This window comes from Panthera uncia, assembly GCF_023721935.1.
Source record: "Panthera uncia isolate 11264 chromosome A3 unlocalized genomic scaffold, Puncia_PCG_1.0 HiC_scaffold_12, whole genome shotgun sequence".
In the NCBI taxonomy this organism is placed as follows: Eukaryota; Metazoa; Chordata; class Mammalia; order Carnivora; family Felidae; genus Panthera; species Panthera uncia.
Window position 1 is genome coordinate 14,232,242 of NW_026057579.1, and position 24,722 is coordinate 14,256,963.

The 24,722-nt window shown below is 35.4% G+C and overlaps 1 protein-coding gene across 7 annotated transcripts in view; it reads right to left on the reverse strand.

Annotated features, from left to right (window-relative positions):
* BIRC6 (baculoviral IAP repeat containing 6) overlaps positions 1 to 24,722 on the reverse strand; it is a 224,931-nt gene that overhangs the window by 23,368 nt on the left and 176,841 nt on the right. For 6 of the 7 annotated variants that reach the window (XM_049652325.1, XM_049652324.1, XM_049652323.1 and 3 more), the window contains 3 exons: positions 18,431 to 18,641; positions 4,402 to 4,547; positions 3,659 to 3,769 (listed from right to left, as the gene is read on the reverse strand). In XM_049652325.1, coding sequence (XP_049508282.1) covers positions 3,659 to 3,769; positions 4,402 to 4,547; positions 18,431 to 18,641 — 468 coding nt within the window. Of the gene's footprint in view, positions 1 to 3,658; positions 3,770 to 4,401; positions 4,548 to 7,246; positions 7,420 to 18,430; positions 18,642 to 24,722 lie in introns of those variants that run through there. The other variant, XR_007462427.1, reaches the window with a different exon arrangement.

Sequence of the window (24,722 nt, forward strand, 5' to 3'; positions counted from 1 at the left end):
GGTCATGATCTCACCGTCATGACTCCCACTCATTCTCTCCCCGTCTCTCTCTCTCTCAAAATAAATAAATAAACTTAAAATAATGCTTCTTCAGAAGTATTGTTTAAAAACAAACAAAGGGGCACCTGGGTGGCTCAGTCAGTTAAGTATCCAACTCTTGGTTTTGGCCTGGGTCATGATCTACCAGTTTTTGAGTTCAATCCCAGCATTGGGCTCTGTGCTGACAGAGCAGAGGCTGCTTGGGATTCTCTCTCTCTCCCTTACTCTCTGCCCCTCCCCTACACATGCACGCTCTCTCTCCCTCAAAATAAATAAACATTAAAAAAATTATTAAAAACAAACATGTTAACAGAATAAAGGAACAGACTAGATTGTCAAAATTAGTGAGGCCAAAGGCTGTAGTATCATTAGAAGCTAACCAGACCCCTAATTAAAGTATACAAAGAAGAAACCTACTTGGAAAAGATTATGGAATAATTTCTAAGAGAAATAAAAATGATATTGTACAATATTAGAACACAAATGATAGTTTAATTCCATGGTATCTTTTCAGGATTAATATACTAATAAGTAACAATGGGAGAGAAAGAATAATCACTTCTAAAAGATTTCTAAAAAGCCCACACCAGCTTTTCAGTGATAAACTCAAGTTATATAAAAAATTAATCTATGTAAATTTTAACCCACCAGAAAGAATGTTTTTCCAAGTAGAAGGAAACCAAATCTTGGTTAGAAAAATCACCTCTTCTCTCTTCCCAACCCTATTCTTGACACCTCCCACTCCAGGCTAACAGTCTAAACACTGAACAGGAGATTAATGTTTGCAAATTATATGCCCCCCAAAAGACCAAAAATATTGAATAAAAATTCAAAATAAAATGAAGAACCTAAAAAAATTAGACTAAATCTGGTTATATCCAAAGCCTCTGTCAATTACTAAAGATCAGTAAATCCAAAGTTCAGCAGTAACAGCAAATCATATGTTTTATTTTTTAATATTTATTTATTTTTGACAGAAAGAGAGAGCACAAGTGAAGGAGGGGCAGAGAGCGAGGGAGACAAAGAATCTGAAGCAGGCTCCAGGCTCTGAGCTGTCAGAACACAGCCCAAAGCAGGGCTCGAACTCATGATCCGTGAGATCATGACCTGAGCCGAAGTCAGATGCTTAACCGACTGAGCCACCCATGCGCCCCCATATGTGGTTTATAAAATGCTACTTAAAATCTTAAGGGGTGCCTGGATGACAGTCCGTAAGTGTCTGACTCTTGGTTTTGGCTCAGGTCATGATCTCAAGGTTCAAGGAATAGAGCATTGGACTCTGCACTCATTGTGGAGCCTGCTTGGGACTCTCCTTCTCTCTGCCCTCCCCTGCTTGTACTCTCTCTCAAAAATAAATAAACATTAAAAAAAGTCTTAGAAAAAAAGAGATTTAAACTCTTAAAATATCATGACCATGGACCACTTTTTCTTCCTTCTTGTATACTCCCACCAAGTATCGGTGCTATATCTAATGGCATGAGTGGGAAGCAACCAAATGATGTCCTCTGGCAAATCTACCAGGATCATACTAAAAAAGTCTTAGTTTTTGCAGGATTTATTTTTAACCTACTCAGGTTTTCAATGGCTCCCCAACAAAGTTATTGTCCACTTGAGGTTCAAAATTCTGTTCCATTCCATTCTATTCCACTCCACTCTGGAATTCTATTCCAGAAGTAAGACATTAAAGGTTTCAGTAGACATGCATTGGTACCTAGTTGGGGCAACTCACAGACTAAATATCATTCAGAATCAAAGCACAATTAGACAGCCAATAAAGAAGCAGAGAAAGTTTCTTTATGCTTTTGAATCTGGAGGAGGAGGGAAAGAAACAGGTTGTCACAAAGTGAAAAAAGTACACAGAAGTGTGAAGCTACAGACAAACCCATCTAATAATACCTGGGTTTTGCCTCAAGGCTACCAATAGTTACCTTCAACTGTATGCAGACAAACCTGAGTAGAGATATGTATCAATTATTTCATCTTAACGCAGTGCTACTGACAACTCCTGACATATTTCCAGTCTACTTCAGTTGTTTTATTCTACACAATATAGTGAATTTCGTTTCAAAAAAGATTTGCAACAATATACATTAATCAAATTGTAACTATAAAGGCTTTCATTTGAGAGATTTAAAAAATGAAGTCTACTTAAAATCTGAGAGTACTTTTCCTAGTTGTGACAGTGAATGTGGCTACAAGGATCATACTGGTGGTGTGGCTTTTCCTGATAATTCTGATTATTCCTTTATATGACACCTCTCTGAGGATGTCTATAATTCATGTTATATTTGTATAACAGTATTTGTTCTTGGTGTCTTGTAACTTTAAGATTACAGCAGACAATATTTTTGTTCCTTTGGTAATCATTTATAGTTATTAATATAGTATTGAATGAACCTGACATTTATTACATTTTCCTGAATTAAGTGTTTATTAAACAAAATGGTCACAACCTATCAGTGGCTGGCACAATTATCCAAAAACAAAACTGTTACATTTTTTCTGAACAACAGTATATACACGTCATCTCAATTCTTCCAATCTTAAGATAATGAACAAAAGCAGGGGCGCCTGGGTGGCTCAGTCGGTTGAGCACCCGACTTCGGCTCAGGTCGTGACCTCACGGCTCGTGAGTTCGAGCCCCGCATCAGGCTCTGTGCTGACAGCTCAGAGCCTGGAGCCTGCTTCAGATTCTGTGTCTCCTTCCCTCTCTATCCCTCCCCTGCTCATGCTCTGTCTCTCTCTCAAAATCAATAAACATTAAATTAAAAAAAAATTTTTTTAAAGATGATGAAACAAAAGCTGCCTGAGTGCTTTATCATTTTCAAATCATTTTCATATATATTACTACTGCATGTGATTTTTACTGCAAACCTGGGAAGTAAGGTAGAGCAAAAGCTAAATGATTTCCACTGAAGTTTCAAAGACAGTATGTCAAAAGTTTATGTATTTTTACACTTGCTTTAGTGTTCCTTTTCATATAGTCAAAGTCTTTTGACTGGGTCTAAAGGTTGGAAAAGAGGCACAGATAATAACAGTTACTAATGGTCACCAAAATTTGGAATTCTAGTGTTTATTTATAGACTAACACCTTATGAGGGAGACTGGTAGGATCTTTTCACCAGTCTTTACTTGTCAAGAGTTTCAGAATAGAAAAGGATACAAGTGGACTTTACAAAACTATTATTTTCCAAAGGCAAATCTCATGAACTTCTAAAATGTTAAGAGTAACAGACTTAGTTCAAAGTGCCAGGTCTTAGCTTTCTTCTGGCCAGCAAATACAGAAATGAGAGGTCTTAAAGAAAACTACTTTCTGCCCCCCCGCCTTTTTTTTTGACATTATTTTTTCCCCTAGGTTTCTACTGAATCATGATTTCCAAATACAACTATAAATACAGATATAAATTTAGAGATGAAAAGATGATCAAATGTTTGCATGTATACATACAGTGTGTGTGCATGCGCGCGCACGCACACACACACACACACACAGAGGATATGAAGAATTCATGGTACAAACAACTTTTAAAATCTTTCATTTACTAGAACACATTTTAATAGCACTATTACACAATATGAAACGAGATCTGAAGAAATGAAGGTTAAAATTTCAACTTACCAAACTGTAATTTCTTCATAACAGCCACATATTTTTCTTCAAGCGATTTCAATACTGATAAAGGTTTGGGTTTCATAGCCACCTTCTTTGAACATTCACCTAGTTTTTTTTCTGTTATTTAATATTTCAAGATAAATAATATAAGCATACATTTTAAAAGATTAAAACAAAAACAGTTTCTACAGTTCAAAGTTCGAATTCTAAAAAATTAACAAACTCTTCACAATTATCTTCCTGGTGTATCAGTTTAAGTATAAGAGATTTTTATGTCATAAACATAACTAATAGGGCTAAAACCCTTATCAACTTTAAAGTTTATGTTCTTAAAATCTGTAAAATTAGTTTGACCCAATCAGGCAAGACAGCAGACATAAAACAATAGATAATACACTGCTAAGACATGAAAATGCTAATTTAAACTAAATTCTCACACCCAGTCTAAATGTACTCTTTCCTATCCAGTACAATGGCATTCTTCAATTTCACAACTACCAACAGGAAGAAGAGAAGTTCATGACATGTCTGTCTGCCTGCTCAATCTAGTGTGAGTGATCATACAAAGGAGAGGTAAGTATTTCAAAATTAGAGACTATTCACGATTAACTTGAAAACGTGGCAACAAAATTTTTAGGCAAATGAGCTTGCTTGCAAAGCATTAACACAGAGAAAAGAGAGAGGTAGTTTTCAGAAGTAAATGAAACATCTCTGGGTCAAAAGAAAAGCAGCAAAGGACAGTTCTGTACCTTGATTTGCCTGCCGTAAACTGGTAGTGGCTGCATGCACAATCTCAGCAGTCTTCTGGATGTCCGGTACCAACAGTGTAAGTCCTTCTGGTTCTTGATCAGATGCATCTGGTTTTACTCCTGTTTTAACATTTTCCCTTTTAGATCTGAATTTTTTTTTTTTTAATATGGGAAGAAATGCAAGGAAAATTAAGACTTTAGGATTGAAAAACAAATACCTCTGTTAAGTCACAGTGGTTAAAAATCAAAATGATAGTGTGTATTTCATTTGAAATACATATGATATATAGCAGAAGTAGTTTAAGTTAGACTCATTGTTGTTTTGAAGCCACAGAATAATGCCTAGCATAATAAATAAAGCTTTGGATAGGTTTTCCCTTCAAATGTGACCAATCAATCTAAATAAAAAATGAACACTGTAAAAACACCCAGATACTCGATATGTCCTTGGATCCACACTTTTAAAAACGTACCTGTAGTACAGTAATTACAAATACCTGGAAGTAGAAGAAATCATTTTCATTATCTAAAAGGGACAGAGGTCTATCCTCTGTCTTCTAAGATTTGGGAATTAAAGAACCATATGTATACTTTTTCACTGTAATACTATTTGTATTTCACTCAGAGTAAGTATATTCTTTCCCAAGGGGAGAATTAAAAGATATATTCTGGAGTAAAAATGAAGGTTTATTACTAGGTATCTTAATGTAATGTGCTTTTATACATCATAACTTTATATTTAAACAGTAAGTTTTAGGGCATAATCATTTTAGAGGCATTCTCTATCCAGGGTCTAAAATGTACCCAATCTTGTATCAAATTCTGTATCATTAACAGGATGTACTACAACAATGTCTCTGTGTACAAGGCATCAAAATGTTTCTTTAAATTTTCTAGGTGAATACAGTAGAGTTTTATTGTAAGAGTCACCGAAATTAGTAAGTGAATATCAATATCCTTTTTTGTATTTCAACTCTCAGCACATATTTTTCACTTAATAATCATCATACTATTGCTTAGATACTAAAAACTTACACTTTTGTTAATTCATTAAATAGATAATACAAACTGAAAACACATGTAAATAAAGGTGTTTAAAATATTCATGCTACAGCATCACTTATTCTTCTAGCTGTATACCTACCAACAAAAGGACTTGGCAACTGTATTACAACTGTATTTCACAAAGTGAGCATGGAGACTTAGATGAGCTATAAGAAGACTAGCAGAAGGTAGAAGAGTCCTTAAAATAATATTGTTAGCTATGTATAAACGAACTATTCTTCAGCACAAAGACAAAAATCTGCTCAGAAGCAATTCAGTGCTTACACTTGAGGGAGCTGTTAAGAGGTAAACGAAGAAGCACCACTCAGGTGGCTAGCAAGGGTAACCATATATAGCATTATGCGTGCGTTCTGAACTGATTTCTGCAGTGTGTGAAAAACTAGTACCCATAGGTATTTTTAACTAGAAGGTATATAGTTGCCTCACCTGGCAAGATGGCTCAACTCAATGTGTCACTGGGTTACTGTCTGAGGTTACCACTGAGGTATAAGAAATCACATAGAACGCATGGCCAACTTGGTGGATGTTATGTTGTACCTCATTTCAGTCATCAATTTCTGCACAGGTACATGTATATGAACATGAATGTTTGCATGTATATGTAAGGAGACTATAGTTAATGAATGTTTTAAGACTGAAATATCAGGCATTCTAAGTGCTGGAATCAAGTAAGATATTGTCTTTTAAAAAGCTATGAAATAAAGTGGAGACTAATGCTTAATAGTATCTGATACTTTTCTTAATAAAGATGTAATGCTGGACAAGCTCAAACAGATTCTCAACTTCTGCATTTATCAACAGCTATTCACAATCAGTGTCAAACACTGAGAATCAAGAAAAGTGCAATAAGCTGTTTGACTTTCTGAATTTAGAAGGACTCCCCCGCCAATTGTAAATGATTCTCCCTCTGATACCAGGGCTTAAAAAAATCTTAAGTAGTAGGATCACTGACCGTAACAGGAAAACAACAGTAAGTAGTTTGAAAAACAAAAACAAAAACAGAAGAGCTACGGTTATAGCCACAATAAAATAAAGATGGTTTCCTAAAATCTGTCATCAAACAGTTGATCCACTGGACGCTCAATGAAGATTTCATTTAAGAAACACATCTTGTGAAGCAGAGAAGAAAGATATGAAGTGAAGTGCGTTTTTCCAGAATTAGGGTGTTTTCTCCTTGAAGAAACAAGAGTGTCTGGCATGGAGAGTAAAGTGCACAACACAAGTGAGAGCAAGTCAGCCTTGGAGAGAGGACTCATCCTAAACTCCAAGCCCTATTCATGGATACCGATTTCCTAAATCCAGTTTTTAAAAGATGATTAGTAGGAGAAATTCCTATTATTAAAGTAGTCCAAACAGTCAGGATGGTAAATTTCATATATATTTTGGACCACAAAATTTTAAAAAGATGCTAAAAAAGTGCAAAAATACACAAAAGTTAAAAAAATATGTTCATACCAAAGGTGTGAAAGAAATGATTTTATGCATCTCCTATCGAAGATAATGGTTAACTCATAAAGCAGTTATCTTTTAGAGCTTTACACCAGGTTCAAATGAGAAATTTTTACGTGAACAACCTTGACAAAAACAGACAGGAGAAAAAGGGGTAATGTCCAAAAGGTGAGAGTACTTCAAATCTACAAAGAACACACACTCCCTGCCTAATGATGACCACAACTAGTCATTGTCTGATATCCAACTACAGCCAGTAGTCTCTTTCCTATAAAAGTTGCAGGTTACTGTCAACCCATATGTAGGCCCAGCTCATGAAAAAAGGCCATACCTTCGCTCACATCCTGAAGTCTGTGGGAAAAGCTATTTGAGTTCAAGGCACCTAGCTGGAAGTAGGTCTCTGAGACTGACAATGGATCCAACATGGTAAAAGCAATCAGCGACGGCCGCTACCATGGTATCCGCTGCTTTGTGCATACGTTGAATCTGGTTGTGATCACTGCCCTGAAGAAATACGAGGAATCAACTGAAGTTTCTACTATTGCACAGAATTATCTGCAAACATTTTCCACTATGCTGTGAATTCCAACTAAACGGCTAACAAATTAAGCAAATTTTGGCTCTGTGACATGTAATTTGAACTAGGATGTGAGCAAAATGGGTAAATCTTTCTTGTAAAAACAAAAGAAAAAAATCCCCATAATTCAATATTCAGTTACAGTGCCCTACCTCTGCTAATACTGTCACCCAAAATAAGTTGGATTTTTGTAAGACTAAATGCAAAATATCAGAATTATGTTATTTTATAATCTATAAACCGAAAATAGCTTAATACAGCTATTTTCTTGGTAGAACATAAAGAAAGATCACCTCCATTCCCTGTACTCCTAATTCTAAAGTCAAAACAGTTGAAATAAACATTTAAAAAGTACAGCCATGTTGAACAAGTAATCTGGAGACAACATGCTGAAATGTCCAGATTCCAGAACTATTAAGAACTAGCATCTTAGAGAAAGATTCTAAAACTGTAAGCAAATGAAACTTCTACACTTCTCTGTAAACCAATGCATCATATAATATTCCACAGTTCTAAAGCTCTTTGTCAGGGATGAAGTCTAAAACGAATTAAAAGTAAGCAGGAAGATTTAGAAAATACATTACTGTGGAGAACTATTTGCTTCTAATTATCTCCAGAAAACATGAAAATTCTTGAAATGCACCAGTAAATGGAGCAAAGACCTCTGTAAGATGAATGCTTTTCATTATTAGTTTAAACCTTAATTTTTAATTCTGATTCCCTTTTTTTATTTAAACTCTTCCCAAACGGAAGTGTCAGTTTTAGTTTTCAATAGGATTTAAAATTGAAAACATAATCTCCATTGTCTTGGGAAGCATAAATGAGCACTATAGAAGGAAATATTCAGAGGGCATGATAAGCCTTTTAAAAATAAACCCTTGATTTCTAGATTAGATAAAAATATAATTTCTAGGTCAGATTAAACATCACAGGACAAAATGAAGGTACTGTGTGCTGTTGTGGAATGGAGTTGCCACAAATAATACGCTTTACCAAGGGATAATCCAACTGAGGCAAATAAAAGATAGTAAAATAAACATTGGCATCATTGTCTCCATCACCGAGTAAAAGGCTGATGAACTATGAAACTCGTTCAAGGTCATCAAAAACAGAAACTTAAAAAAAAATGTAGGTATGATTATAACAAATGCTTCTTGGTTATGAAACCAGGCCTCTTTCATTTTGTAGGTGTTAGAAGCAGAGGAAAAACAGGAGAAACTACGAAATGTTTTTCCAACAGAAACAAAGGTAGGAGGGCTAGAAATGAAATTCTCTGGTAACTAACTGAAGCCCTAGAGGAACTAGCCTAAGGCTGTTTTAAAATAAGAGTCTGACAGAAAATACGCCTCTGAAAAAGAGGTCAATTAATCTTATTGCTTAGTTAGATAAAAAGGAATTGGGTATTTCTACAAGAGAATTAAATTATTTTCATTTTATTAAAAAAATTATTTTTAATGTTTAATTTAGTTTTGAGAGAGAGACAGAGAGACATAATGTGAGCAGGCGAGTGGCAGAGAGAGAGGGAGACACAGAATCCCAAGCAGGCTCCAGGCTCTGAGCTGTGAGCACAGAGCCCGACACGGGGCTTGAACTCACAGATGGCAAGATCATGACCTGAGCCAAAGTCGAATGCTCAACCAACTAAGCCACCCAGGTGCCCTATTTATTTTTAAAAGTTTATTTATTTTACTTTGGGGGGGGGTGGCGGGGGTGGGGGGAAGGGAGTGTGAGCAGGGAGGAGGGGAGAGTGTGAGCAGGGGAAGGGGCAGAGAAAGAGAGAGGGAGGGAGAGAGAAACAGAGAGAGAGACTGAATCCTAAGCGGGCTCTATGTTGTCAGTATAGAGCCTGACATGGGCCTCATGAACCGTGAGATCATGACCTGAGCTGAAATCAAGAGTCAGATGCTTAACCCACTAAGCCACCCAGGTGCCGCAGAATTCAGTTGTTTCTAAAACATGATGAACTTTCTTATACCAGAAGATGCTTCGAAATAGCTAAGGGAAATGGAAATAAAAGCTGTTTGCTTTAATGCTGTTAAAGAGAAGTTCAAATCCAGAACGCCTCATACTCAACACAGACATTTATTTGTGATGCATCCTTATTAGCAATTCAGATTATTTGACTGACAGCAAGTCCCTCTTCCAAAGTTTTGGTCAAACTGTCAATTGCTAAATATACTAAATATGATTATTTGCCTACTAGAGTCCAGTAGGAAAAGTCTGCATAGAAGATCAAAGATAAAATAAATGGTCTTCACCCCTGCTCCAAGGAAGCTATGAAGTGTCACACTGATTCAAAAGTGAAACCAAACTACTATGGCTTACTCTGACTTTGTTTTGAGAGAAAAGGTTGGAATAGCCAGCAGAAACTGAATTTCGCCAGGATTGATATGTAAAAGCTGAAGGGGTCACATCTTCACAGTGTGACTATGTTGTGGGCAAAAGAATGAATTTTCACATTAGACAATTATATTTCAAATGGAAATGATTATATATGTATGTGTGTGTATATAAAAGTTTATATATATACACACACACAAAAGTTTAAAGTATTATGTTATGTTACCCGTGCCACAGATCCCTTCATTAACAAGATGAGTTGCTTTCAAGTTCTCTCATGTTTAAGTCTAAAATAAAATGTTGATCAAAAAGTGGTCATAAATAGGAGGGGGAATGTTTCTGCTTATTTTTCAAATATCAACTATTGCTACACAAGTTCTTTAACTATCCCTTGACAAGAGAGTTAAAGATATCAGAAATGTAAGGTATACAAAGATAGCAATAACATTTAGGAGACAGAAAATAATAGAGTGTGTGGAGGATGGGGAGAGGCTTCTTTCATCACACAGAGAAAACAATTTTATCACCTATGCCCTGCCCTAACCTATGCAAGTGGATACCAAATCAGATTGAAAAGACAGTAGAGGAAAAACACACACATTGGTAATTAAAAAAATACCAGAGAAATGCTTTTCATAAATTCTTTATTATTTTTTTTCAAGAGAGAGCACAATTGGGAGAGAGCACAATTGGGGGAGAGCGGCAGAGGGAGAAAGAGAATTCAAAACAAGTTCCATGCTCAGTGTGGAGCCAAAGGCTGGGCTCGATCCCGTGACCCTGAGATCACGACCTGAGCCAAAATCGAGAGGTGGCACACTCAACGGACTGAGCCACCCAGCCGCCCCCTGCTTTTTATTAATTCTTTTGACCAAGAAAAACATCAATTGGGTAATGCTGACTCACTCTTCATTTAAGTGGTAAGTATACAAAGTTGCTCTCTGCTCATGTAGGAGAGAGACCAAAAAAACAGTGAGGCTTAGGTTTACTTAAGCAATGTAGTAATTACTACTTAGGCACAACACAAATGCTATCATATCTAAGGTAATATGCTGCCTTTTAAGAGCCTATCATGACTTGAAAATTCTTCAGGTAATGAAAAAAGGTCAGTAAAAGGAAATTATCAGAAAAACTCTGTAGAATTTGCATTATTGTATATACTTTTATAATTACTAAAAGCAAAATTTTTAATTAGAAAAATAATTTTAATTCACTATCAACATTAAAAAAAAAATTATATATCCTAGATATCTAAAACCAGCTCAGAAAAAAGTCCACCTCTCCAATTTCTAATTATTCACTGATGCACAAACTGAATTGTTCTTTGGAAGTTAGGTTTAACTTAGTGGATAAATATATTTGGGAGTTATCACAGCTTTGCCACAAAGTATCAGAGAACCTGGAACAAACCAAAGTATTTATGGACCTTGTTTTCCTCATTTATAAAAAGAAATATCTGAACTACCTTAAGTCTAGACAGTCCCCTTATAGCTCTAAAACCTACAGATAATATGGAACAGGTTATTTGTTAGGATGTGCCCTGAAGGATTTGTTATAAACTAAACCTTGTTAGCAAGACACTTCAAATGCAGCAATTCACAGTGCTTGAAACTGCATCTGGGATAAAGACCATGGAAACTGTCCTGAAACATAAAGCTCATATAATGTAATTTGATAAGGAATAATCATTTTATATTGTTATGTTATGCTACTGAGATAGAAATATTAAGTCAACTTATAATTTTTTACAGTTTTTTTGTTAGTCATTAAACAAAATATTTTTTTAAAAGTAGACTGCACACCTAGCACGGAGTGTATCACAGGGCTTTAACTCACAACCCTGAGATAAATATCTGAGCTGAGATCAAGAGTCAGACACTTAACCAAATGAGCCACCCAGACACCCCTTAAAAATTAAAAAAAAATTTTTTTTTTCTTTTAAGCAGGCTCCATGCCCAATGCGTAGTATGCTCCAGTGACTGTGCCAGCAAGGCACACTGTTAATCACTTAAATAATAGAATAAGTTGTACTTTGGCATTTGATCAATGTGTTCTCAAGAAACAGCTAAGCCTCAAGTATAGCCATTATACAAGCACGAAGCCTAAGTGATAACTGAACTATTTTGATAAGATATAGTAACAGTGGTCTATCTGGAGTAAGGGTCAATCGACTTGTCTTTCTTCATATAAATTTATTGAAAACATTTTTTAATATTTATTTACCTTTGAGAGAGAGACAGAGCATGAGAGGGGGAGGGGCAGAGAGGGAGACACAGAATCTGAAGCAGGCTCCAGGCTCTGAGCTGTCAGCACAGAGCCTGACACAGGACTTGAACTCACAAACCATGATCATGACCTGAGCTGAAGTCAGAGGTTAACTGACTGAGCCACCCAGGCACCCCTAAAAAATTTTGTTTTTAATAATGAACAACATAGGCATCAGGAGACGGGGAGCAATGTGCAGATTTATAACCTATTAGTAAGTTTTTAATGTTAAACTCTTAAGCAGTAGTTTCATTCTCTTTCAAACAACGGTAAGAAATATTTTCTTGCCTACTGCATACGGCAGGGGAAACTAATAAATACACATTTAAAAACTTCTGAAACTGTATACACTCCACAGAAGTTAAAGTTCTATTACTTCTTTATATTTTTATATGACTACATGCTACTCTAAATTTATTAAAACTTAATCCATAATTTAAAGCTGTTTGGATAATTCTCAAGAAACAAAAAAGGAAATCAATGAAAGCACAGAGGCTGTAACACAAATACTATACTAAGCAAAAATACTTCAAACTGGCAGAACAAAAGGAATACAATCAATCTGACAGTTATGAAAATTCACTTAACCAGATTCCAATCTTTTATAACTGATATAAAATTAAGCGGTAGTGACTTTGGACTTATACATCAATGAGTATCTAATCACAGACTGTCTTTGACACGTGGGTGACATTGCTTACACCTTATATGTACATCTTTGGCCCTCTACTTTTGACTCACTCTGTCATTCTCAATGCACTTCCTCTCCATCTCTCCATCTCTCTCTCTCTCTCTCTCTCTCTCCATCTCTCTCTCTCTCTCTCTCTCTCTCTCTCTCTCTCTCTCTCTCGGTCCCTAGGGAACTATTTCTTCCCACTGCTTGTAGGCCTAAAAATTAAAAGTATTAACCACAAAAATCATTAAATCACTAAGCTGAAGAAAAAAGCCAGAAATTAAGACGTTGTGTAGAAAATAAATGAGAAGCCAGTAAACTTTTTCTGCATTAGGCCAAAAAGAAAAAGGTTTTTCTGAGAAATGGAATGTTTATGGTAATGAAAAATTTTAACCACCACGAAGGGAGTTAATTCCACTTAGAGTGTTAAACTTGTGTGGATGAATATTCAACTTTTTGCTCTTCACAGGTGCCTAGTATATCGCAGGAGACAAGTAAAGGAAATGGAGCTCTTTATCACTTTTGAAATCCTTTGTTCTATCGAGGTGATGACTAAAGTGGCTTTTGAATAATGTCTCTGAAATAAAGTAATAAACTCTATTATTGAGGCAAAATTAAATAGCACCAATATTTACAGTTTAACCATTTCCCCGTTTTCACTGAAATTATTATAAAAAGTTTCAAATGAACAAGAAAAAAACTACACAATTTCCTAATGGTAGCATCATGAAACGCTCCAATATTGTTTAGGTTTTAAGTAATAAATAATGGAAGAAAATGACCTAAGTAGAAAATTGTATTACATAACTTACAGGCACAGTTGAAGTGTGCTTTAAAATTGCTACAGAACTAATGTACAAAACATGTCATCTATATTTCATTTATTTTGAAAGAGAGAGAGAGAGAGTGCACATAGAAGTGTGAGCAGGGGAGGAGGGAAGGGCGGGTGTGGGGTGGGGGTGGGGGTGGGGGGGTGAGAATCCCAAGCAGGCTCCCAGTTGTGACCACAGAGGCCACGTGGGGCTCCATCTCAAAAAAATCTCAAGAATTGTGAGATCATGATCTGAGCCAAAATCAAGAGTTGGATCTTAACTGAATGAGCCACCCAGGTGCCCCTATATCATCTATATTTAAGAAAAATCAATTTCTGAAAAAATCCTGATACCTAATTACCTTTAATCTTGTCTATTTCAGACAAAAGCAGGAAAGTGTTGAATGTAAAATTCTCTATTTTGAAGTGATACACTTTGGCCATTCTTTTGTGCTTCCTAATCTCTGATTTATCTTAATCTAAAAGCTTACTAAAAATCAATCTACAACAATATTAATCAGTTTGTCTATGTTAACCATTAGATTCAAATTAACCCTATGCAGTTATTATAAACTGTGAATCTTGAAAGGACAGGTTAGGAAAGGAGGTAAGTAATACAAATATAGAATCATGAATAAAAGAATACTGGAGTATTTTCATCTTTAGGAAGCTCTTAATGCAAACTGTACAGTCAATATTTAACAACTGCCTAAGGAATGTCAACTTCAAGTCAGGAAAGAGGAATGTAGTAAGCTAGAAGTACATTCATCCCCTGAGTGGTGCTCTGGTTTTACTAAATATCAATCCCACCAGTCATCAAACTATCCTCACCTACAAGAGATCATTGTTTTAATTCGGGCATAATTATAATCGAAGGAAATTTGAAACATGCCTCAGAGTCTATTACTTTAAAAATTAAGATTCAGAAGCTACTTTTCAGATGTATGTATGTGTGTGCATTGATGTATACATGCATATATAATTATATCTCACATATAATAACAACAGCTCAGTAATTACAGAACTAGTAGGTGTAAAAGGCATTCCCACGGTGTCGTGCCACTGTGCCAACAACTCAAGTTCCTCCTCTAAGCAGTCACTCTTGCTCGAGCCTTTGGGTACACAGAAAGTGGGTAATGCAAATCCGATCAGATCTCTGAAATCCTTTCAGTAGCTCATCACCACATTTAAGAGCAAGTAACTGTAAATACACCCCTCTTCACCTTCTAGCTCCTGCTTTCATCTCCAGTTTCAACTCCCACGCATATACCATACCTAGTCATACCAAATTTCTTCAGGTTTCCCTGAACATGCGATACTTTCTTTCACTGCTAACATTATTCCCAGTTTGGTATAGCAGGCCACTGCACACTTCATTTAGCTAATTCCTATTTACTCCTAAATATAATCACAAATTTCTACTGCACAAATTAGGTAAATGATGTGCCTTTTCAGTTTCTTAACAGTATCTTTCTGTTTCCTCTTACAGAAGGGTTCAAAGTGTGGGTGGGGGAGAGTCGGCTCACCTATATCATCTCCTTCACTCTTTGAATTTTGAGATCAAAATCAGTTGGGGCAGAATAATCTCAGTCAGGTTATTCCCGGCAGGAGAATAACTTCCTTTCAGTACTGGGGCAAAACATTCTCATTTCTCTCATCCACAAAAGGGAGATAAAAATTGTAAATGTATACAGAAGAAATAATTTTAATGAAAATCATTACATGTAACCACGATCATCATCTAGGGACCTGCAGAGTGCACAGCAAATCTATTTTTTCTTTATTTAAGATAAACAAATGGTCACATATAAATGATACAAATCTCATTCGAAGGGGGAAAAACTGCATTCCCTTTGTGTATGCTTGGTTTAAAAAAAGTAACATATGAGAAGTTAACAAGGCATAACGAGGGAAAAAAATGAGGAAATAAAGTATATAAATAAAATATATAAACATAATAAATAAGTACTTGCTTTAACCTAAAAAAAAAAAAAAAAACCATACTAAAAAGATGTACTTTATTCATCCTTACATTTTTTATTGAGAGCAGAGACAAAAAGAACATAAACATTTTCTGAGCGGAGGTACACCTACACATTATTTTTAAAGTCACAGCTCCAAACCCTGATAATGCCACAAAACATACACTAAAAGTGATCAATGAACAGAACATATTTGCCTTGACCATTGTTTTCTCAAAAGTATCCTGGTTAAAAAAAAAAAAAAAATGCAGTTGGGATCAAGTAGGCAGGTTGGGAGAGGGGAAGTTTTATACTTTCAAACAGTGTTAAAATTGAACTTAGCCCATTTCTGTGGGTATAAACTCTTTAAGGAAACTGGACAATTCTGCTCACTTTATTAAAGTTCTATCATTATGAAAATATAAAAAGAAATACATCTTAGGTCTTGACAGTCTGGAAGAGAATAGATTTTACCCTCTCTGTGTGAAGTGGAAAATGAATTCTCAATGTACCAAACCTCAAAAGGCAAGTAGGGATGTTATAACATGTATGTCTTTGATGGTTTCTTTTTCTAACAGAGGCTGTAAAATATAACAGATATCATGAACAATCTTGACTAAGAAGAATACTCAAATCCTAAGGTAAAACTCACTAGCATTGTTTCTACATTACTAAAGCAGAGCTATTAAAAACAGCTATTGCAGAGCCACCATAAAGATAAAACAACATAAATAAAATGAGCTCTGAACAGTCATTATGATCTTTTACATACATGTTTTGGTGATAGAAAATTTAGAGTGTGAAGTATCATTTTTTTCTTACTGAAGAAGGAAGGAAAGAATTTGAAGAATAATTTTTTTTTTCCAGTAGGAAAAGCAGAAAACAAAGCTCCAGTCAAATGACACTTGTTATTATCTATCTGAAATTAAATTTTTACAGTGAATTATGAATACAGTTTATACAGAAGTCAAGTTTACTTTTAAAAAATTATACTGCGTATGTTATGTAAGCAGGAAATATATTAACTTAGGAAAACCAACAAAAAGGCTACTCTAGGCATACTAATTCCAATCACTGCATCTTCTGTAATTACCTTAGAACTCAATACACTGTAACTTCATTTTTGCAGGATCCAACAGAAATTATAGCTTAAGGAAATACATAATATAGAGTTGTCCATATTTTAATGGTCTTATTTTCACATTTAGACTGTCATAAATTTGTGATTATTATTTTTAATGAAAGTGATAATTATAACTACATTCCTAATCTTTACGCAATTTTTTCATCTAAGAAATAGAATACTCCTGGGAAAAAACACTCCATTTCATAAAAATTTTCAATACATCTCAAAACACAAAAATATGAGGTACAGAAACATAGGGCAAGATCCCTCTAAAAAAACACAGGGCAAGATTCCCCCTAAAAATACTCAAAAGCTCTGCATATTTTATATTAAATGCTTTGTCAAGAACGGTATGTTTATTGTACAATAAGGAACAGAGATGACCAGGGTAGAGATGGGATGATCAATTAGAAGTTTCTCAATGAGACATTAGCTCAATTAGAAAATTAGACCTTCAGTTCAATTATGACATGACACCTTGTTTAGGTAATTATACCAGCTGCCTAGATTACCAGTTAGATTTCTGACACGATGAAGGTTGGGACCAAACATAATGTTCTCTTTTCTACAACAGAAACTATCTCACTATCAAAGAAAATATACCTTTACATTGTCCTTCCCTGGTGAAAGAGTAGTATGAACCTGCAGCTCTTTTGTTTCCACCAACTGGCTCTTCTTTAATCTTTTGTCCAAATTATGATTTTTACTGCCTAGTAGTGAGCCACTAGCTTTAAAAGTGATAGTGACAATACAATAAATGAACAGTCAGGATTATCTCAGCAGCTGACTCCTCCCTGAAAAAATTATTCTTCCAGTGACCAAATCTCTGCCATTGCTTGACGTCTACTGTGTTTCTCAAATTTATTATCTTAAAAAAATACGTGAGAATAGGTAGAATATATTGCAAAGATGGTAAAGAACATTAATTGACTCAAAAGACCACTGACAAAAGAATAAAATCCCATTTTCAGTATAAATGCTCTAAAAATCAGAATTTGGCCATCTACGTAAAACGGATAACCACTGAACAGATTCTGCTAAGGGGAAGAAAAAGGTTTGCCAGGTAACTTAAAAAGAGTTTTTGTTTTTAGAACTCATCATCTGAATCTAATGAGGTATAAACTTAAGCCAAACATTCACTAAATAATTAAATTTACCAAGAAGATAAATACTAACTTTATTATAACTTCGAGAAATAAATACTGAATCTTCTCACTTCTAAAAAAAGATTATAGCATGTATCACAATGAAATAGGAGTAATCCATAAATCCAACAATTCTATTTCTATGAATCTACTGTGTGGAGATTTCTACAAGCCTCAAAAGATGTATGTCTGAGTTTATAAAATGAAAAAAGCCCAAATGTCCACTAACAGATGGTTAAGTAAAACATAGCATCTCTATACAATGCATAATTGGTAGTATTAAAAACAATGTCAGCCCAAATGTATTTACAGACACTGAAAGGTGTCTTTGTCCTCAGTATGGACTAAAACTAGCATCCATCTGTATAATCAGTACAATATGACAGAATTTAAGAAAAACTCTATACCTAAAGCCCTAAGATTGCACAAGCAGATGTCTGATAAGCCAATGTAAATAAATGTTTCTGAGTGTAGGATTTGGTGGATACTTTTTCTTTGTAGTTTTATATCTTGCTTGTGTGCATATGTGTTTAATCAGCACGTCATTTAAGAAAACCCACAAAGTTAGTTTCAAAAGATTGTTAGGGGCACAATCAAGAGCAATGAACCAAGTATACTACCTTAAACGGTTGGTGTAGGTATCAACACAGGTCTTCATTTTGGCTAATAATGTACCGACAGAAGTCTGGCACTCTGACTGTTCTTCTTCCTCTTCACCATTCTCTGTAGAAAGAGGCAACAGTAGGGGCACCATGGACGTACAAGAAGCAATGGCCCGGAGCAATTCCAGCAGAGCTCGATAGAGTGGCACATGTCTTGCCATATCAAGAACTGTAAAAGGAAAGGGAAAAGCAAAAAATGAGAACATGTCCAATATAAAAGTCCACAGCCATGTAGCTTCTACTCAGATCTTAAGATTGATTGGTTACTTGGTAAATGAGCTAATGCCGATGTTTATGAAGCACCACGTGCTAAGTATAATAATCATTAGTTCAAATGTTTATTTATTTTTTTGAGAGAGAGATTGAGCGCGCAGTGCATGTGTGCGGTGCTTGAGGGAGAGGTGAATCTTCAGCAGGTTCCATGCTCAGGGTGGAGCCTGATGCTTAACTGACCTAGCCACCCAAGCAGCCCTCCAATGTTTTCTTAAAAGCACATGTATCGAAGAATAAATGCCCCACTCTAAGAACATATACCACATCTACAATTTTTATAAGTTGTTTTGCTAGGTTTTGTAGTTTTCTTCCAACTGGAATTTACTTTTGTGATCATGTGAGATAAAGACTTTAACTAACAGGGGCACCTATGTGGTACAGTCGGTTAAGCGGCTGACTCATTTTAGCTCAGGTCATGATCTCATGGTTTGTGAGACTGAGCCCTGTATACGGGGCTTTGCACTGACAGTGCAAACCGTAACTGTTTTTTTTTTAAGTGTGTGTATTTATTTTGAGAGAGAGAGAGAGAGAATGCCTGCAGAGAATGAGAGAGCATCTCCAAAAAGGCTCCACCCAGCATAGAGCCTGACTCAGGCTCAATCCCACAACGGCGAGACTCTTTTTTTTTTTTTTAAAGTAAGCTCTACACTCAGTGTGGGGCTTGAACTCATGACCCTGAGATCAAGGGTTGCGTGTTCTACTAAGCCAGCCAGATACCCTAACAACTTTTTTTCCCATCCCAGTTACTGAATAAAGTTATGCCATAAATATTCACTGAAAACATGCTGCTTGGCAGGCTGAGAATACAGCAGTGAAGAAAATAAACAAAAATCCCTGCTCTCATGTAGCTTACGTTCTATGTAGAGGGCAAATGAGTAAAAAAAATTTTTCAGATGCTAACAGGGACTCTGACTGCTACACACACAAAGACTGAAACCAGGAAGGAGAAGTGGAGGAGTACCTACTGGAGGCAGAAATTGCTTCATTGCCCACAGACCTATACTGAGATTAGAGTATGGGGAGATGCGGCATAGGAATTCTCAACTCTATAAAATCAGTTGTGACGGTCTGATGACAAACAGGGAGGCTCTTCAGAGTGATGGAGGAGTCGGTCCTCGTTCCACACCTTCCGATGGTGATGCAGAGGACAGAGGGAGGAAAGTAGCACTGCTCATTCTGGCCTTCCTTTGAAATTTTACTCTCCATCTTAATCATACACAAAATTTCCATACACACTTGGTTAGGTTTAAAGCCTTTTTTCCAACCTATGACCTAATGTTACAGCTTACTACAATTTTATGGTATAACATAGTACACTCCAGTTTTCAAGGAAATCCAAGTTAAAACCCAAAGTTACTAATCAATAGGCATAAAATACAACATTAATTCTTGTGGGGATATGAGAAAGCCAGACTTCCATAAACAGATATATATGCAACCTGATAACCAATCTGGCACTATTTAATGCCCATATTCTATGACTTAGCAATACCATTTGTTACTATACACCTATAAAACAAGGGTGACTAATATAATACTGTTTTTACAGCATACAATACTGAAAGTAGGAAGCACCCTAAGAGCAATAAAGGACTAAATACACAATAATATCTAAATGATTGTATCCTATGTAGAATTTGAAAAGAATATAGATCTCCTATACCCATACTTGAGTGAAGTAAGTTGTAAAATAATACATAAAGATGACATTAATGTAAAAAGAAACTCAAATATATTTGCTTTTTTATAGCTGGGAAACTACATAGGAATACTTAGAGGAAAAAAATGAATTTCTAAACATAAATGTTATATACATGAGTAACAGCTCACACCGATTATCCTGACAAATCGTAAAACATTGCTGATAAGGCTACAGTCTACTTTGACCATTTCTCTCCTTGTCCACTCATTCACCAGGCATATCACTTTGGTACACATACATCTAATCCTTTTTCTACACGATATTCTGTGTGTGTATAACTTTTAGGAAAAGGAACTACAGTCCTCATTGTGTGTATGAGAAGCTAAGATTTAATAACATGTACAATCAGCTAAATAGAAAATAGCAAGAACAATGACATTGAGGTACATTTAACTCTAGAGCTTTTTCATTATACTGTGATGCCTCCTGTGTTGTTCAATAGGGTAACCACCGGCCACACATGGCTATTTAACTTTAATTAAAATGGAAAGAATTAAAAATTCTGTCCTTAACTGTACTAGCCACATTTTAAGTGATCAACATTCACATGACTCCATATTGGACAACAGAATGTTTCCATCAGAGTGAAACATATAGAATGTTTCCATCATAGTGAAAAATTCTCTCAGATAATACCTTCTTCAAATGCCAAAGTCCTTATATTATGCTTACCTACATAAGCCATGAAAAATATGCGGGTATGGGCTCTACCCAAAGAGATGAGTCTTTCTCTGCGAGTTGTAGATATTATATAGAGTGAAAGAAATAATCTCTAGATTACATTTAAAACAGCATGAATACTTTGTTTCAGGTTTATTTAAAAACCAGTGATACATACATGTACTGGATATACTTATATAGTTAGATACAGAATACTGATAATATTAATTAACAGTACTTTCACCTAGAAAGAAGAACTAGGGTTGGGGGGGGGGGCAATATCAGGGTGAATTACTTTTCATCATATACCAGTTTGAACTATTTTATAATGGTTTATCAGAGTATCCGTCATGCAGTAAAAATTTTATTGACAAAAGGAAATAATTTAGTAATTACTAGGTCATAAAACTTGATAACACATAGATGATTTAAAGAACTTAAGATATATAAACACTTCAGCTATGATCTTGTCACAGAATAAGCAACAGACAATATATATTATTTCTAGTTTAAAAATTATTCTGACCTCTGTATAAGAAAGAAAATACTTATTATTTTAGACAGTGTGTTCATTAAGGGATAGAATTTTGTTTTCCAATGTTATTATGTATACTTATAGACTTTGCTCAGAATTTGGTGTTTTTCCTTACTGTCTTTTGAATAAAATTTTATGAATGCACTTTATGCTCCACATTACATTACCTCCAGGTAATTCATCCTTCATTGCTATGCAACATTCTACTGTTGGAAAAATTAAATCTAATACAACAAAGCATGGCTTTTTCTAAGTAATTAGTAACATATAATCTCACATTACAGAAGCAGTAAACTAAATTATATACCAAATCACATCACACTGAAATGACTCCAAACAGTAAAGTGACAGGAGATTATCATATATCCACAAAACTGTCTTAGAGGTTTAATAACAAGACACTTAGCCAGGTTAATCAACACGACTGAAAATAAACACCAATTTTGTTCTTAAAATAATTGAGGCAATATTGTGTTTTTATTAAAAGAAAACAACCCTACTGAACTAAACCTAAAATGTTCTGAAATATAAACTATTTGATCCAAAGAATATGAAGAAATAATTTGACAAAGGAAATTTTAAAATGAAAAAGCACATTTCCAAACGGTGTAACAGTAACTCCTCACAGATCAATTTTTAAGAATAAAGGTATAAGTTACAGTTCACTGATTGCTAATCCCCAAATGAAAATAGCAATTATAAACAGTGTAGTCATTTTCCTTCCTAAAATTGGAATATAACTAAATAATACAGGAAATGACTCTGATTGCATTATCAACAATTCACTGAAACCACAAACTAATTCTAGAAGTAATCCCTCTCTAAAGGTGGTGATGGCTGCACCTATCTGTGAATATGTCAAAACTCATCAAAAGTACACTTTAAGTGGGTGAATTGTACAGTAAGTGAATTATCCTCAATAGAACTGTTATGAAAAACTTCTTAATTACTTATTCACATACCATTTCCACTTTTTCCTTCTGGGGTTATTTATTTTTTTCAATTGCTTTATAATACTGCTTTGTATAGAAAAGAAAAAGTTTTATGAACATTTTCCCTAATATGTCATTTTAGTTTTCAAATATATGAAGAGAGAGACACAAATGTGACTTATACAGCTTCTTTCGTCTCAGAGCCAGCAAAAGAAATGAAGCTTAAGCTTATCTTCCATCTTCCGCTAAAATTCTGAATAGCGTCCATTTCTACACTTAAGTACTGGACACATTAGAATTTACACTGATATAAATATGGCCAGTTATCCAAAGATTTCCAATTGTGCTATTTTATAAACTCATTTAATGAAGTACAGCACACAGTGTTTTATTCTTCCCAGCCTGCTTCCTTGTAACGTTCAAAGAGAAAAAGAAGAGTATAAATTACAACAAAAACCCCAGTAACTTATTTTGTGGGTACCAACCAATTCTAAAATTTATACAGAAAGGCAAAATACTCAAAATAGCCAGTATAATACTTAAAAAGAAGTCAAAGAGCTGCTAAAAGCAGACTTTAAGAGTCACTATAAATTTAATCAAGATAATGTAGTATTGGCAAAATAACAAATAGATCAATGGAACAAAAAATTTAACAAAAATCTGTACATGAAGATTTACAGCAGCTTTATTCATAACTGCCAAGACCTGGAAACAACCAAGATGTCTTTCAAAAGGTGAACTGTTAAATTGTTGACTATCCAAGCTTTCAAGTCACAAAATGACATGGAGGAAACTCAAATACATGTTGCTCAGCGAAAGAATTACTCAGTGAAAGCCAATTTGACAAGGTTATATACTGTATAATTCCAACTATATGACATTTTGGAAAAGGAAAAACTGGAGCCTGTAAAAAAGTTACCAGAGGTTTTGGGGGATGAGGGACAGTCTGGGATGAATGGGGGGAACAGAGGGAGTTTCTTAGGGGAGTGAGTGGAATCTACTTTGTGTGATACTATAATGGTGGAATGCAGGACACTATGCATTTGTCAAAATCCACAGAAATGTCCAAGAGAGAGTGAACACTAATGTAAACTACTGACTTTAGTTAAAAACAATGTATCATTATTATTCCATCAATTGTAACATGTATCACACTAATGCAAGATAGAAGTAACAGAGGATACTGAGTAGAAGAGAGAAGGAATATACAGAACTCAATGTTTATGTAAAGCTGTACAACTGCTTTAAAAAGCACAGTGCACACGCGCGCACACACACACATTTTTTTGGCTTATACATTTTAAGGAGAGAGTGTGTGCATACGCCAGGGCAGGACAGAGAAAGAGGGAAAGACAGAATTCCAAGCAGACTCCATGCTGTCATTGCTGAGTTTGATACGGCTTTGGCTCAAGTCACAATCTCGCGGTTCATTGATTCGAGCCCCGCACCAGGCTCTGTGCTGATAGCTCAGAGCCTGGAGCCTGCTCTGGAATTTGTGTCTCCCTATCTCTCTCTGCCCTTCCCCTGTTCATGCTCTGTCTCTCTGTCTCTCAAAAATAAATAAATGTTGGGAAGCCTGGGTGGCTCAGTTGGTTAAGCGTCCGACTTTGGCTGAGGTCATGATCTCACGGTTCGTAGGATTGAGCCCCGCATCAGGCTCTGTGTTGACAGCCTGGAGCCTGCTTTGGATTCTGTGTCTCCCTCTCTCTCTCTGCCCTTCTCCCTTTCGTGCTCTCTCTCTCAAAAAATAAATACACGTTAGAAAAATTTTTTTAAATACATAAATGTTAACAAAACAAAACAAAATGCTGAAATAAACACTGGGTACAGTAAAGTAAGAGAAAGAATTTTTTCACCCAGAATTCTCACTAAAATGTAACTCAATAAATAAACCGAAAACTATTCTTTGATATTACTGCATATTTATAAACAAAACATGCCTTTGCAATCAAGATGCTTGCAAATGAGGGGCACCTGGTGGCTCAGTAGATTAAGTGTCCGACTCTTGATTTCAGCTCAGGTCATGATCTCATGGTTTGTGAGACAACCTCATGATGGGAGCTCTGTCAGCACAGAGCCTGCTTGGGATTGATATTCTCATTCTCTCTCTCTCTCTCTCTCTCTCTCTCTCTCTCTCTCTCTCTCTCT